Below are 14,344 nucleotides of genomic sequence, written 5' to 3' on the forward strand. Positions count from 1 at the left end.
GACTTTGCAAGACTCGTCGAGTTTTAAAGCAGAGCAGAGGAAACAGAGTTATGATGATGAAGCTGGAAACGGTGAAAGAGAAGATCTATCGGAGTTTATCACACATTCACACATTGAGCTAAAGACTTTGTCTCACCATGAAAGATAAAAAGCATAAGTTCTTCAGAGCTTCTGAATCTGGCAAAAAATTTCAAGAATGCTTGAAGCTAACAAGATCAGAGTCAGATTTGCTTTAATGACAGGTCTGAGGTCTGTTTGCTTTGTGTAAATAGGTGTTGATCTGAAAACTGAAATTGAAGCTTGATTCGTGAGTGCTTATTTTGTTAAACCAGGAAAGGGGAATTCAATTGCGTTTATTGCAGCTTTGAAGCGAGCTTGTTATAGAGGGAAGAGTTCTTCACCAGTTTCTCAAGGTCTAGTTTTTTTTGGGTTTGATTTATCTTCTGTCTTTGTTTTATGAGTTGTAGTGTCTAAATTAAGCCTTTTAATGTAAAGCCATTGAGTCATCAAGTAACTAAAGTCATAGTGTTGAAGAGACCATTGTCTTCAAGATCCTCGACTTCTAGACATCCGTTGATCCAGACGTCAAAAGAAGATCATGATGATGAAAGTGGAAGTGATATCATCGAAGTGATTTTCTTGGCAATTTGTATTATTACATTCCATTATAATAATAATCTTGGAAATTTGTGGTTAATCTACTCTGTACTTCTTGATATAATCATAATCAAAATCAGAAGCAATCAAGTTAAGAACCGCATGACATTAAAAATTTGCCAATTGATCATATATATATATTGATAATTTTTTTTACTTATGCTTACCAGTTTTGTTTAGTGATCCTTTATTTCTAATTTTCCCTGATTAATATTTAGTTTCCTTTTTTAAAGATTCACTTCCTATATTTAGTGAATTCTAAAATTTTCAGAGTATACATTCTATATTTTTGTAGTATATATCTACTAATTTTCTTAGAGATAGAGTAAAATGAATAAAACATATTCTAACAATTTTAGAGCATAGAGTAAATCGTAGAAAGAGTATACTAAAATGTTTAGAACATAGAGTAAATCGTAGAATATAATTTCTGAATTTTGTAGAATTCTGAATTTCGGGCCTCTAAACTATTTAGAACATAAACTATTCCTGAATTTAGTATAACATGTACAAAATGTTAGAACACATCATCTTAAATTTTCAGAATAGCAGAAAACGTTTTCTAAATTTTTTATATCAAATTTTATCCATAAAAAAAACAACTTATACATTATTTTTTTGTAAAAAATTATATTACCTCTATTATTGTATATCTACTTATTCTCCTATATTTCACATTTTAAAACTTGTTAAATTTGGGGTTTTCAAATTCTATGGGTATTTTATGTAAAAATGACCATTTTCAAAAAAGGTCCAGATGAACAATTTTTTTTAGTGATCCTTTATTTCCAATTTTCCCATATTTTTTATAAAGATGAGCTCTAGGAGAAAATTATTATTATTTTTTAAAAATTATACATTAATATACCAACTCATATATATATATATATATATATATATATATATATATATATATATATATACTAGAAAGTTACCCACGCGATGCGTGGGTTATAAAAATCAAATATATGTATGTAAAATAAAATTTTATTAAATTATATATGAAATGTACATGATATTATTTATATATGCATTGAAAAGAATTTTACATACATTTATAAGTTTATAATTATGAAGTGTAAAGGACAATTTTCACATATTGCATAAAAATAAGTTTTGGTTTTAAATTTAGCAAATTATTTTTAAAATTCTAAAAATACTAAAATAGCATCATGCTTTTGATCTTATACTCTAAATACTAAACCATATCTTATCAAAATTATACTCTAAATGTAAAATATAAAATTCAAACCAAAAAAAATATAGATAACCACTGGAAATGGTGTAAGCATTTTTGGCATAATGACGGATGGAGTAAGGGTTACAGGAAAAAGACATGAGGTTAATCTACTTGTTAATTTAAACAATGTGTATATGCATTGATAATTCAAAAATACCAATGTGATATAAAAGTAGTTTTGCTTTTGTACAGGTTAATCTACTTGTTAGTTTATACCACTTTTAACGATTGACATATGTCTATGATGAAAGTATTGAGGTTACAATATGTGTATATATATATATATTAAATATTTACAATAATCTCTGTAATATGTAATGTTTTTCCGTGTAATGCGAAAGGATGTTGTAAAGTTTGGGAAGTGATTCAAAAGAGGCATAAAGAAGTACCTGATCTTTTGACCATGTGTATATGCATTGTAAAATTAGGCTCAATCTTTTTATTAATATGCAAAGTAAAATATTTTTTTTTTGTAGTGGCGATAAAGAACTTTTAAAAATGAAAAACAAAGCAAATTTACAAAACATAAACTTAGAAATATATTGTAGTTGAAGATCAGAGGACTTAAGAGGAGAAATCTAAGGGACTTACAACTACAATATTATGAGTGAATGTTCAAAGCCAAAGAGATTATGCTTTAGGAGTCAAGCACTAGGCTCATCTTCATCACTTAAGACTTCCAACTACAGTTTGAAGTTAAAAAAAAAAACATATTACAAAACAATGCAAAACTTTAAATCATGACTATCATAAAAAATAATCATTTGAAAGAGGTTAATAAATATTGACAAGACTCTGATACTAAATTTTTTTTTGACATGGCTTTGTAAACGATTTCTTCAAATAGTCATAGAGTAATTAATATATACTGCAAGACATCATATTTTTTTTAAAAAACTTCATAAGAAAAAATAAAAATAAAAATACCATGGGAAATGATGGGAAAAGAAAGAAATACAATGAGTAATCGTTTAGTTCATTATTAGTCATGTGAGCATTAGATCTTATATAATACACTAAACATTGTTTGAAGTTTGAAAGGAATTCCATTGACACATTATTCTAAGTAATCACATTTATGGTAATAAAAACAGTTATGAAGTATATTAATTGTAATTAATTTGGTCATATGCGTTATTGCAACATGAACAGTTTGAACAAAAGAAAACGTCCACCCATAATGTCATAAAGGTAACTGATTGAGAGAAGTAAATGTAATCTAAAGAAACTGAACAAATAAAATATCCCAAATTTTTAAAAATGTGTGTAGACAATTTAGTTTTAGATTAGCAATGATGTGTCTTTTTATTTCATTAAAATTGAAAAAATGACACATATTAAAAAAATATAGAGTGGTGCTATATTACAATTTCTCACAACTCTACATTATTATAGTTTAATATATAGTAAATATTGACATGTGAAACCAATAAAAATAGTTAAGTAACAAAGTTACGGTTGTGATAAAAAATAAGTGAAAATTTATAAATAGTAAAAACAAAATAGAATAAATATATTTTTGTAAAATATATTACTTTTTCTTTAACAAAAGCAAACTATAGAGATTTTACTATGAAATAATAATAAATTAAAAACACAAAATAATTAAAGATTTGGTAGACGAAGAGTGAAGTATGAAATAATAATAAATTAAAAACACAAAATAATTAAAGATTTGGTAGACGAAGAGTGAAGAAATTTAAAATAACATTACTGAGGAATTTACAAATCTTATAAATTAATTAGACGAAATATATTCTTGTAAAACGATTTTTTTTTACCAAAGTAAACTATATAGATTCTTGCTATCAAATAATATTAAAGAATACAAACCAAAAACAATTAAAGATTGGTAGTGGATCGAAGATAAAAGAAATGAATATTTTTCTAAATAAATAAATTTAAAAAATCAAACTTTAAATTAATGTAAAGTACACGTGTCGCAAAAATAGAACGCATGCAAAGTTAAAAAAAACTTTGTCATATTATATAAGATATATATATATATATATATATATATATATATATTTTATGATCAATCGATATTAGGACCATAATTTTTACATAGAGAATGAAAAAAAATTATCATCTTATCTTATGAAATTTTGTTAGTTTTTACATCTGTCCATGCCGAAACGAGAAAATCACGATTCTGTAATTTTCGATACCCAAACACAGAACTCATGATTCTGTAACTTGCTATATATTTATGCTTAAAATCACGAATAGATTTAAAATTGGCACCAAATTTGGAGATTTTCTCTTCTTATGTATAGGTCTCGCATACGTCAATAACTCACGAGAATGGAGCTGCCTACTTTATTGTGTTTTCCGTTTGTAAATCTTTCTCTCAACATGTACACATTGTATTTAATAAGATCACTCACGCCATGTTAAATGCAAGCTTTAGATAGTCATTTTACGTACTCTTGCTCTCATAAGGTAAGTATAGTTTATGGATCACTAAAAACTTTCAAACAGAAATGGGTGTCTTTACTAGGTTTGGTGGCTCGATCAATCAAAACGTTCAACAGCCTCTTAAGGTCAGTTTCATTTTCATCAATCAGATAACGACCCGAAAGTTTTTGGTCAAATCATCAAATATAAAGTGTTTTTTGGTTACTTACACATATATGTGAGATCATAACTAGCTAGGCTTGTTGTTGTATAGGCCGAGTCTAAGATACCTCGTGAGAATGTTAATTCTAGTTCAGTTTCAGAAGAAGATTCTAATATTCAGGAACCTTGGTACTGGGATCCTGATGTGGACCCTAAGTTGAAGGTAATTAACAGCAAATCAGCAAACAATATAAATAACATTCACATGTTAGATCGATGCCACTGTATGTTACCGATCACTTTACAACTCTTGTTATTTTAGGCCGAGTACAAGAAACATTCACATGTTAGATCGATGCCACTGTATGTTACCGATCCTAAATATTATGACTTAGCTGAGCTGAAGAGGCAAGTAACACTCTGGATTCCAAATAATAACAAGCATCCATGGTATGATGCTCCTGCTACGGTGAAGGTAATAGCAAATCAGCAAATACTAGAGAGGAATTGCTAGAATTAAGAAGAATATATAAATGCTAAATTAACACTTGGTTATATATATATATATATATTATGTTTGAAGGTAAAAATAAAAAAGGGAGTTTGCCATTTGAAAATAGAATTCACATTGGGATGGCCTCCTCACGGAGTCTATGAGATGCTTACTAATCCAAGAAATATGAATTTCTTCAGTTTATTCGACAGGGAGTTTCGCCAACGTCTGGTTTGTTTTATCTTCATATCGTTGTATTGTATGATTCAAATTTAGTGAATTAGTTACTGTCAGTAATTAAAAGTGTTATCATTTTAATTCATACAAAAGGACAACGAATCAACAAAGGTTTTGAAGAAGGATGGACCGAGGCAGATCACGGATGTGAAAAAAACTTTGAGATGGAAGGTCCTTGGGTGCACTATAGCTATCCCGATACATCTAGTCATCGATGAAAACCATCAAAATCTTACTGTAAGAAGCTTCTCCGAATCCCCTCACATGAACACAACTGTTTTTGTGTGTTTAGGTGATTTAATGTGTTGATCTCTTGCTTAGGCAAAATATAAGAAGAAGAATATGTCGTGCATGAAAGTGTTTGAGGGTAGCTGGAAAATAAAGCCACTATACGCAGATCAGGAACGCTTATGCAAGTCTAGGTCGCGGATTAATGATGAAGAGTACAAAAAATGTAGTGGCGGAAAAGGAAGGATTGGATCAAAGGTGACAATGGAGCAGATCTTTCAGCCTTGTACTCTTCTTAATGTGCCACCGGTTTCTTGGTTCATACGTAAGATCACCATCAGAACAATCAAGAATTTGCTCGAAGATCTTAGACAATATATTATCAACATCCACAAAAGCAGGGCCGGTCCTATATTCAAATATACATGATAATTTTTGCAACTACTGGAACTCTGGAAGTGGTGCAGCTTAGTAATGTAGTAGGCAAGCGAAGAATAATTTAATCGGGATTCAAAATTGTTAATGTTGATTATGTATTTTTTGACCAGACCAATGATTTACCTTCTATTTTATTTTTCCTTGGGTCAAATAACTTTTTAGAGTTAAAAATCATTATATACCATATTAACAAAACTACAGAGGGAAACAAATTTGACTATGATTAGAACGTGTACACAAACATAAAAATAATTTGTGACTATATATGAACGTTTTATGTTATAAATAGATCATTTCATTCTCAATTAATCTACATCAAACATATCTTACATTGTTGACAAAAAAAAAAAAACTATATCTGAGAAATATACAATATTGGTTTGTTAAAAATGGGTTCCTCCAAATTGATTGTTACATGCATTTTTGTTGCTACGCTGGTTATTGCATGTGACTTTCTCTCAGGTACATGTTATTTCAAATATATATATTTAACTATAACATCTACAATTTCGTATCTTTCTTCAAGAAAACAAGATTTTTTCTTTTTTTTTCTTTTCATGATTGATAGTTGAAATGGGAATTAGGGTGCAAGCTCTACCTCCGACTTGTGGACCAGATTGTACTGGTGGATTCTTGAAAAAAGACTGCATTAAATATTGTGTAGGTTTGTCTTATAAAAATGGTACTTGCATTTTATTCCATGGACTTCCTTCACAAAATCGTTGTTGTTGTTTTTAAATTAAAAAATATAATTGTTCATACTCTTTGATCCAATATGTTTACGTTTTGATATAATAAAAAGTTTTATTTCAATGGGAATACCATACATATATATACATGCAATTTCATTATTGTTAATAGTATTTTTTATAATAATTAATACTAATTAATTCATATATATATATATATATAATGAAATGAATATATATTATTTATCTCACGATTTTATATAATGAATATGTTCTATTTTAAACTATACGAGTGAACATTTGTAGTTAGCTAATTAGTTTATGCTTTTTAGTTTTGAAGTTATATATACTTTATACAAATTCATCTTACTAGTAGTCTAGTATAAAGAAAACGCACATTGTTGAATAAGTTTATTTCAGAAGATGATTAAATTGGAAATAATTTTGGGCATCGACCTATATATATATATAAAGTCGAGACAATGTGGTAATTGACAAGAATGGGTTGTCTTGTCTTCTAGAGAACTCTTTGATGTTGTAGTCAGTATTAGTATTTTGCTGCCCAAGAAAAAAAAAAAAAATCAAAGTTATTACCAAATGTCGATAGTTCAAGTGGTAAAGATTTTTTAGTACAGTTTAGAGGTCGCCGGTTCGAGAGATGCCGCTCAAGAAGGAACCATATATACGCTGCCGCCGGTTATCGTAGTCTATATTTACGAATATGAAAGAGGTTTAACTACATGTCTAAATTTACGAATATGAAAACGCTATATTTTATGAGTTAACACAAAGCCAAACACTTGATATTGTGTGACAAGATACATTCAATGTATTAGGAAGACAGTCCACGTTTGAAATTTTTGCATTACGATCCAACTCTTTCTTGGTCAACAAAAACTAGAATATCAAATATACCCCTCTTGTTTAAAACAAATACACCTATATATGTCTATACAAGACAAAATAAAGAGAGATAAGAGGAACCAAACCACATATAATTAGAATGTGCAACTAGTTAAAGTCAATGTGTATTATTTCATCACACATGAAGAGACGTGCAACGCGTTCCGTTGACTGACTTAGCCCTCTTTTATTAACACCAAAGTCAACCCTATTATCTCTATTAACTCTAAGTTGTGTTTCTCACAAGTAACAATCTCATTTTTAAGACCAAGAAGAAGAAAAAAAACACACACACACACACATAAAGAAAATGGGAAAGCCGACGACGTCTCAAAACAATAGCTTTATAAACCACTTCAGCCACCCACACCGACTTCAGTTATCCCCGGCGACGGCATCACCACCGTGCTCAGCTTGCAAACTCGCCGGAGGTAACGGCAGGGTTTACTCATGTAGGCCATGCAACTTCTCTCTACATGAGTCGTGCAGCAAGATGAAGCAGGTCATAACACATCCCTCTCACCCGTCTCATACACTTAGCCTTCTTGTTGCTCCTGTCTACGATGGTGGATACTTCAATTGTGATGGCTGTGGCGTCCATGGGACTGGTTTTAGCTACCAATGCTCTCTCTGCGACTTCGACATCCATTCTCTTTGTGCTTACAAGCCGCTCTCAATCATCCACAATTCTCATCCGCAACATAACCTTAAACTCACGTTTCACCCTCCCTATGGAGCCAATAAAGGTTTCTCATGTGATATCTGCCTTAAGATCGGGAAGGACCAGTGGCTCTATCGATGCATACCCTGTGAATTCGACGCTCATATCGGTTGCATCGCTGCTCCTAATCCTCACCTCCTTCAACATAGCGCTTCTTCACCTATTCCTCATACTCATCAAACCGGACATCCTCAGCATCAAAACTCGCTTCCTATGTCTAATCAAGGCAGTAACAGACCCAGACCCATGCCCATGACAAGGCCTATAGCTCAAAACGTTGCTGTCAATGGACCAAGAAGACATAACAACAACTTGGTTTATAATGCTCAGGTTGGACCTATTGGACCAAATGAACTTATTGGTCAGGTAAGACAGAGTTTTGGGCAAGGGTCAACGGATGGGAGTGGCTACGATGGTAGTGTAGGGAACGAAGAGTTTAACGTTGAGGTTGATGTTAGTGTCGATGTTGAATATGAAGGTGGTCTGTATGTTGAAGAGGCTAATGACGAGGGAGAAAACGTTGATGAGGCTAATGATGAGGGAGAAGACGTTGATGGTAATGGGCTTGAGGTTGTGGCTTATAGCGATGGTTTAAGTGTTGCTCGTAGTGAGAGTGATTTTGGAGGTAGTAGNCTTACTAGTAGTCTAGTATAAAGAAAACGCACATTGTTGAATAAGTTTATTTCAGAAGATGATTAAATTGGAAATAATTTTGGGCATCGACCTATATATATATATAAAGTCGAGACAATGTGGTAATTGACAAGAATGGGTTGTCTTGTCTTCTAGAGAACTCTTTGATGTTGTAGTCAGTATTAGTATTTTGCTGCCCAAGAAAAAAAAAAAAAATCAAAGTTATTACCAAATGTCGATAGTTCAAGTGGTAAAGATTTTTTAGTACAGTTTAGAGGTCGCCGGTTCGAGAGATGCCGCTCAAGAAGGAACCATATATACGCTGCCGCCGGTTATCGTAGTCTATATTTACGAATATGAAAGAGGTTTAACTACATGTCTAAATTTACGAATATGAAAACGCTATATTTTATGAGTTAACACAAAGCCAAACACTTGATATTGTGTGACAAGATACATTCAATGTATTAGGAAGACAGTCCACGTTTGAAATTTTTGCATTACGATCCAACTCTTTCTTGGTCAACAAAAACTAGAATATCAAATATACCCCTCTTGTTTAAAACAAATACACCTATATATGTCTATACAAGACAAAATAAAGAGAGATAAGAGGAACCAAACCACATATAATTAGAATGTGCAACTAGTTAAAGTCAATGTGTATTATTTCATCACACATGAAGAGACGTGCAACGCGTTCCGTTGACTGACTTAGCCCTCTTTTATTAACACCAAAGTCAACCCTATTATCTCTATTAACTCTAAGTTGTGTTTCTCACAAGTAACAATCTCATTTTTAAGACCAAGAAGAAGAAAAAAAACACACACACACACACATAAAGAAAATGGGAAAGCCGACGACGTCTCAAAACAATAGCTTTATAAACCACTTCAGCCACCCACACCGACTTCAGTTATCCCCGGCGACGGCATCACCACCGTGCTCAGCTTGCAAACTCGCCGGAGGTAACGGCAGGGTTTACTCATGTAGGCCATGCAACTTCTCTCTACATGAGTCGTGCAGCAAGATGAAGCAGGTCATAACACATCCCTCTCACCCGTCTCATACACTTAGCCTTCTTGTTGCTCCTGTCTACGATGGTGGATACTTCAATTGTGATGGCTGTGGCGTCCATGGGACTGGTTTTAGCTACCAATGCTCTCTCTGCGACTTCGACATCCATTCTCTTTGTGCTTACAAGCCGCTCTCAATCATCCACAATTCTCATCCGCAACATAACCTTAAACTCACGTTTCACCCTCCCTATGGAGCCAATAAAGGTTTCTCATGTGATATCTGCCTTAAGATCGGGAAGGACCAGTGGCTCTATCGATGCATACCCTGTGAATTCGACGCTCATATCGGTTGCATCGCTGCTCCTAATCCTCACCTCCTTCAACATAGCGCTTCTTCACCTATTCCTCATACTCATCAAACCGGACATCCTCAGCATCAAAACTCGCTTCCTATGTCTAATCAAGGCAGTAACAGACCCAGACCCATGCCCATGACAAGGCCTATAGCTCAAAACGTTGCTGTCAATGGACCAAGAAGACATAACAACAACTTGGTTTATAATGCTCAGGTTGGACCTATTGGACCAAATGAACTTATTGGTCAGGTAAGACAGAGTTTTGGGCAAGGGTCAACGGATGGGAGTGGCTACGATGGTAGTGTAGGGAACGAAGAGTTTAACGTTGAGGTTGATGTTAGTGTCGATGTTGAATATGAAGGTGGTCTGTATGTTGAAGAGGCTAATGACGAGGGAGAAAACGTTGATGAGGCTAATGATGAGGGAGAAGACGTTGATGGTAATGGGCTTGAGGTTGTGGCTTATAGCGATGGTTTAAGTGTTGCTCGTAGTGAGAGTGATTTTGGAGGTAGTAGCGATGCTCGTAGCCAATGTAATGATTTATCCGATGCTGATCTCTATCCACTATCTTTGGATAACTCACAAGGACCAAGATCAGTTCGTATGAACCGAGGCCAAGGTGGTGGGAGGAAGAAAAATACAAACCTGAATGGTTCTGACACTCGGTCTAAGAATATGGCTCTTAATGGACCTCGTGGTGGTCTTCAAGGTTCCAAAAGTCCTATGCAAAACCTTAGAGGACCTCAAACAAGAAGGGTGCAAAATGTTCGTAACAACACAATAAGAGCTCGTGGTGGGGCTGTGAGCGTACGAGTTAATAGACCTCGTGAAACATCTGCATTTACAGCACCTCGGGGATTTAATGGGAATAGTGTTGGACCCTCTAATGCAATTGATAATGGTGGCAACAATGATAACTACAGCAAAGGTGATGGCACTGATGATGTTTATGCTGGTGAAGATAATGTTGGCTACGATGAGAGTTATGGTGAAAACTATGGTGATGGAGATGGTGATTGTGACTTTGAAGTTGGAGGTGACTTCGTAGATGATGGTTGTGATCAAGATTATGATGAGACTTATGGTGAAAACGATTTCGAAAGCTATAGCGACATCACAGGAGGAAGTAGGTCTATGTATGATGAGAGTGAATCTTATGGGACTATGGATGATTCACAATATAGTAATTTAAATGAAGAGCCCAATAGCCAGTATTTACCCATGGTTGGGGCGGTTGGTGGACCAGGATTGAATAACCAGAACCAATACGGTCAAAATGGTAGGCAGAGAAATGGACGAGGTGGTACTACAAATATGAACAGACATGGAAACGTGAACCAAGGTGCAAACAGGATTCAGCCTAGAACTAGGGGTCGACCAGTCCAATATAGGGCCAATGCAAGACCTTATAGGGCAAATGGAAGACCTAATGGTCCGAATGGAGGCCCCATTGGACCTACTGGAGTTGGCAATCCAATGTTGGTGAATACAATGGTGCAAGGTTTGTGTCAAGGCTTTGCTATGAACATGCTCATTGGTGGTGGTGGTGATGTTAACGGTGGAGCGAGTGACGGTGGTGGATCATCGATCTTAGGAGGCTTGTTTGGTGGCGAAACGGAATCACAATACTAACAGAGATGAACATGGTATTGGATACTACTAATAAACAAATGTTCTTGTTTATATTATCNGTGTTTCTCACAAGTAACAATCTCATTTTTAAGACCAAGAAGAAGAAAAAAAACACACACACACACACATAAAGAAAATGGGAAAGCCGACGACGTCTCAAAACAATAGCTTTATAAACCACTTCAGCCACCCACACCGACTTCAGTTATCCCCGGCGACGGCATCACCACCGTGCTCAGCTTGCAAACTCGCCGGAGGTAACGGCAGGGTTTACTCATGTAGGCCATGCAACTTCTCTCTACATGAGTCGTGCAGCAAGATGAAGCAGGTCATAACACATCCCTCTCACCCGTCTCATACACTTAGCCTTCTTGTTGCTCCTGTCTACGATGGTGGATACTTCAATTGTGATGGCTGTGGCGTCCATGGGACTGGTTTTAGCTACCAATGCTCTCTCTGCGACTTCGACATCCATTCTCTTTGTGCTTACAAGCCGCTCTCAATCATCCACAATTCTCATCCGCAACATAACCTTAAACTCACGTTTCACCCTCCCTATGGAGCCAATAAAGGTTTCTCATGTGATATCTGCCTTAAGATCGGGAAGGACCAGTGGCTCTATCGATGCATACCCTGTGAATTCGACGCTCATATCGGTTGCATCGCTGCTCCTAATCCTCACCTCCTTCAACATAGCGCTTCTTCACCTATTCCTCATACTCATCAAACCGGACATCCTCAGCATCAAAACTCGCTTCCTATGTCTAATCAAGGCAGTAACAGACCCAGACCCATGCCCATGACAAGGCCTATAGCTCAAAACGTTGCTGTCAATGGACCAAGAAGACATAACAACAACTTGGTTTATAATGCTCAGGTTGGACCTATTGGACCAAATGAACTTATTGGTCAGGTAAGACAGAGTTTTGGGCAAGGGTCAACGGATGGGAGTGGCTACGATGGTAGTGTAGGGAACGAAGAGTTTAACGTTGAGGTTGATGTTAGTGTCGATGTTGAATATGAAGGTGGTCTGTATGTTGAAGAGGCTAATGACGAGGGAGAAAACGTTGATGAGGCTAATGATGAGGGAGAAGACGTTGATGGTAATGGGCTTGAGGTTGTGGCTTATAGCGATGGTTTAAGTGTTGCTCGTAGTGAGAGTGATTTTGGAGGTAGTAGCGATGCTCGTAGCCAATGTAATGATTTATCCGATGCTGATCTCTATCCACTATCTTTGGATAACTCACAAGGACCAAGATCAGTTCGTATGAACCGAGGCCAAGGTGGTGGGAGGAAGAAAAATACAAACCTGAATGGTTCTGACACTCGGTCTAAGAATATGGCTCTTAATGGACCTCGTGGTGGTCTTCAAGGTTCCAAAAGTCCTATGCAAAACCTTAGAGGACCTCAAACAAGAAGGGTGCAAAATGTTCGTAACAACACAATAAGAGCTCGTGGTGGGGCTGTGAGCGTACGAGTTAATAGACCTCGTGAAACATCTGCATTTACAGCACCTCGGGGATTTAATGGGAATAGTGTTGGACCCTCTAATGCAATTGATAATGGTGGCAACAATGATAACTACAGCAAAGGTGATGGCACTGATGATGTTTATGCTGGTGAAGATAATGTTGGCTACGATGAGAGTTATGGTGAAAACTATGGTGATGGAGATGGTGATTGTGACTTTGAAGTTGGAGGTGACTTCGTAGATGATGGTTGTGATCAAGATTATGATGAGACTTATGGTGAAAACGATTTCGAAAGCTATAGCGACATCACAGGAGGAAGTAGGTCTATGTATGATGAGAGTGAATCTTATGGGACTATGGATGATTCACAATATAGTAATTTAAATGAAGAGCCCAATAGCCAGTATTTACCCATGGTTGGGGCGGTTGGTGGACCAGGATTGAATAACCAGAACCAATACGGTCAAAATGGTAGGCAGAGAAATGGACGAGGTGGTACTACAAATATGAACAGACATGGAAACGTGAACCAAGGTGCAAACAGGATTCAGCCTAGAACTAGGGGTCGACCAGTCCAATATAGGGCCAATGCAAGACCTTATAGGGCAAATGGAAGACCTAATGGTCCGAATGGAGGCCCCATTGGACCTACTGGAGTTGGCAATCCAATGTTGGTGAATACAATGGTGCAAGGTTTGTGTCAAGGCTTTGCTATGAACATGCTCATTGGTGGTGGTGGTGATGTTAACGGTGGAGCGAGTGACGGTGGTGGATCATCGATCTTAGGAGGCTTGTTTGGTGGCGAAACGGAATCACAATACTAACAGAGATGAACATGGTATTGGATACTACTAATAAACAAATGTTCTTGTTTATATTATCTGTTTTGTGAATTCATATTATTTTCAAGTTTATTTTTTTCATCTTTAATTTTCTCAATGATAATTTTGTAATCTTTTAAAATGTAAGAAAGTATTAAAAATTAAATAACTTTGGGGGTAAAAATATACTAGATCAAGATGATAATAAAGATCAAGTATAAGAGCATCTCCAACCTATTTCTCCA

At 35.4% G+C, this 14,344-nt stretch overlaps 3 protein-coding genes across 4 annotated transcripts; all 3 read left to right on the plus strand.

Annotated features, from left to right (window-relative positions):
* On the plus strand, nt 4,320-5,956 carry LOC104786963. The gene is made up of 6 exons (XM_010512443.1): nt 4,320-4,440; nt 4,569-4,679; nt 4,779-4,931; nt 5,040-5,180; nt 5,280-5,423; nt 5,508-5,956. The coding sequence occupies exons 1-6, from the start codon at nt 4,381-4,383 to the stop codon at nt 5,841-5,843; spliced, it is 945 nt and encodes a 314-aa protein (XP_010510745.1). The 5' UTR covers nt 4,320-4,380; the 3' UTR covers nt 5,844-5,956.
* Nucleotides 7,694-11,844, plus strand: LOC104786964. Of its 2 annotated transcripts, XM_010512444.2 has the most exons (2): nt 7,694-8,790; nt 10,683-11,844. In XM_010512444.2, the coding sequence occupies exons 1-2, from the start codon at nt 7,755-7,757 to the stop codon at nt 11,804-11,806; spliced, it is 2,160 nt and encodes a 719-aa protein (XP_010510746.1). In that variant the 5' UTR covers nt 7,694-7,754; the 3' UTR covers nt 11,807-11,844. The 2 variants fall into 2 exon arrangements, with proteins under 2 accessions (XP_010510746.1, XP_019101485.1); XM_019245940.1 differs by lacking the exon at nt 7,694-8,790 and having other exon boundaries at nt 9,586-11,844.
* On the plus strand, nt 11,882-14,344 carry LOC104786965. Its single transcript, XM_010512447.1, has one exon. The coding sequence runs from the start codon at nt 11,943-11,945 to the stop codon at nt 14,100-14,102; it is 2,160 nt and encodes a 719-aa protein (XP_010510749.1). The 5' UTR covers nt 11,882-11,942; the 3' UTR covers nt 14,103-14,344.

This window comes from Camelina sativa, chromosome 5 (assembly GCF_000633955.1).
Source record: "Camelina sativa cultivar DH55 chromosome 5, Cs, whole genome shotgun sequence".
In the NCBI taxonomy this organism is placed as follows: domain Eukaryota; kingdom Viridiplantae; phylum Streptophyta; class Magnoliopsida; order Brassicales; family Brassicaceae; genus Camelina; species Camelina sativa.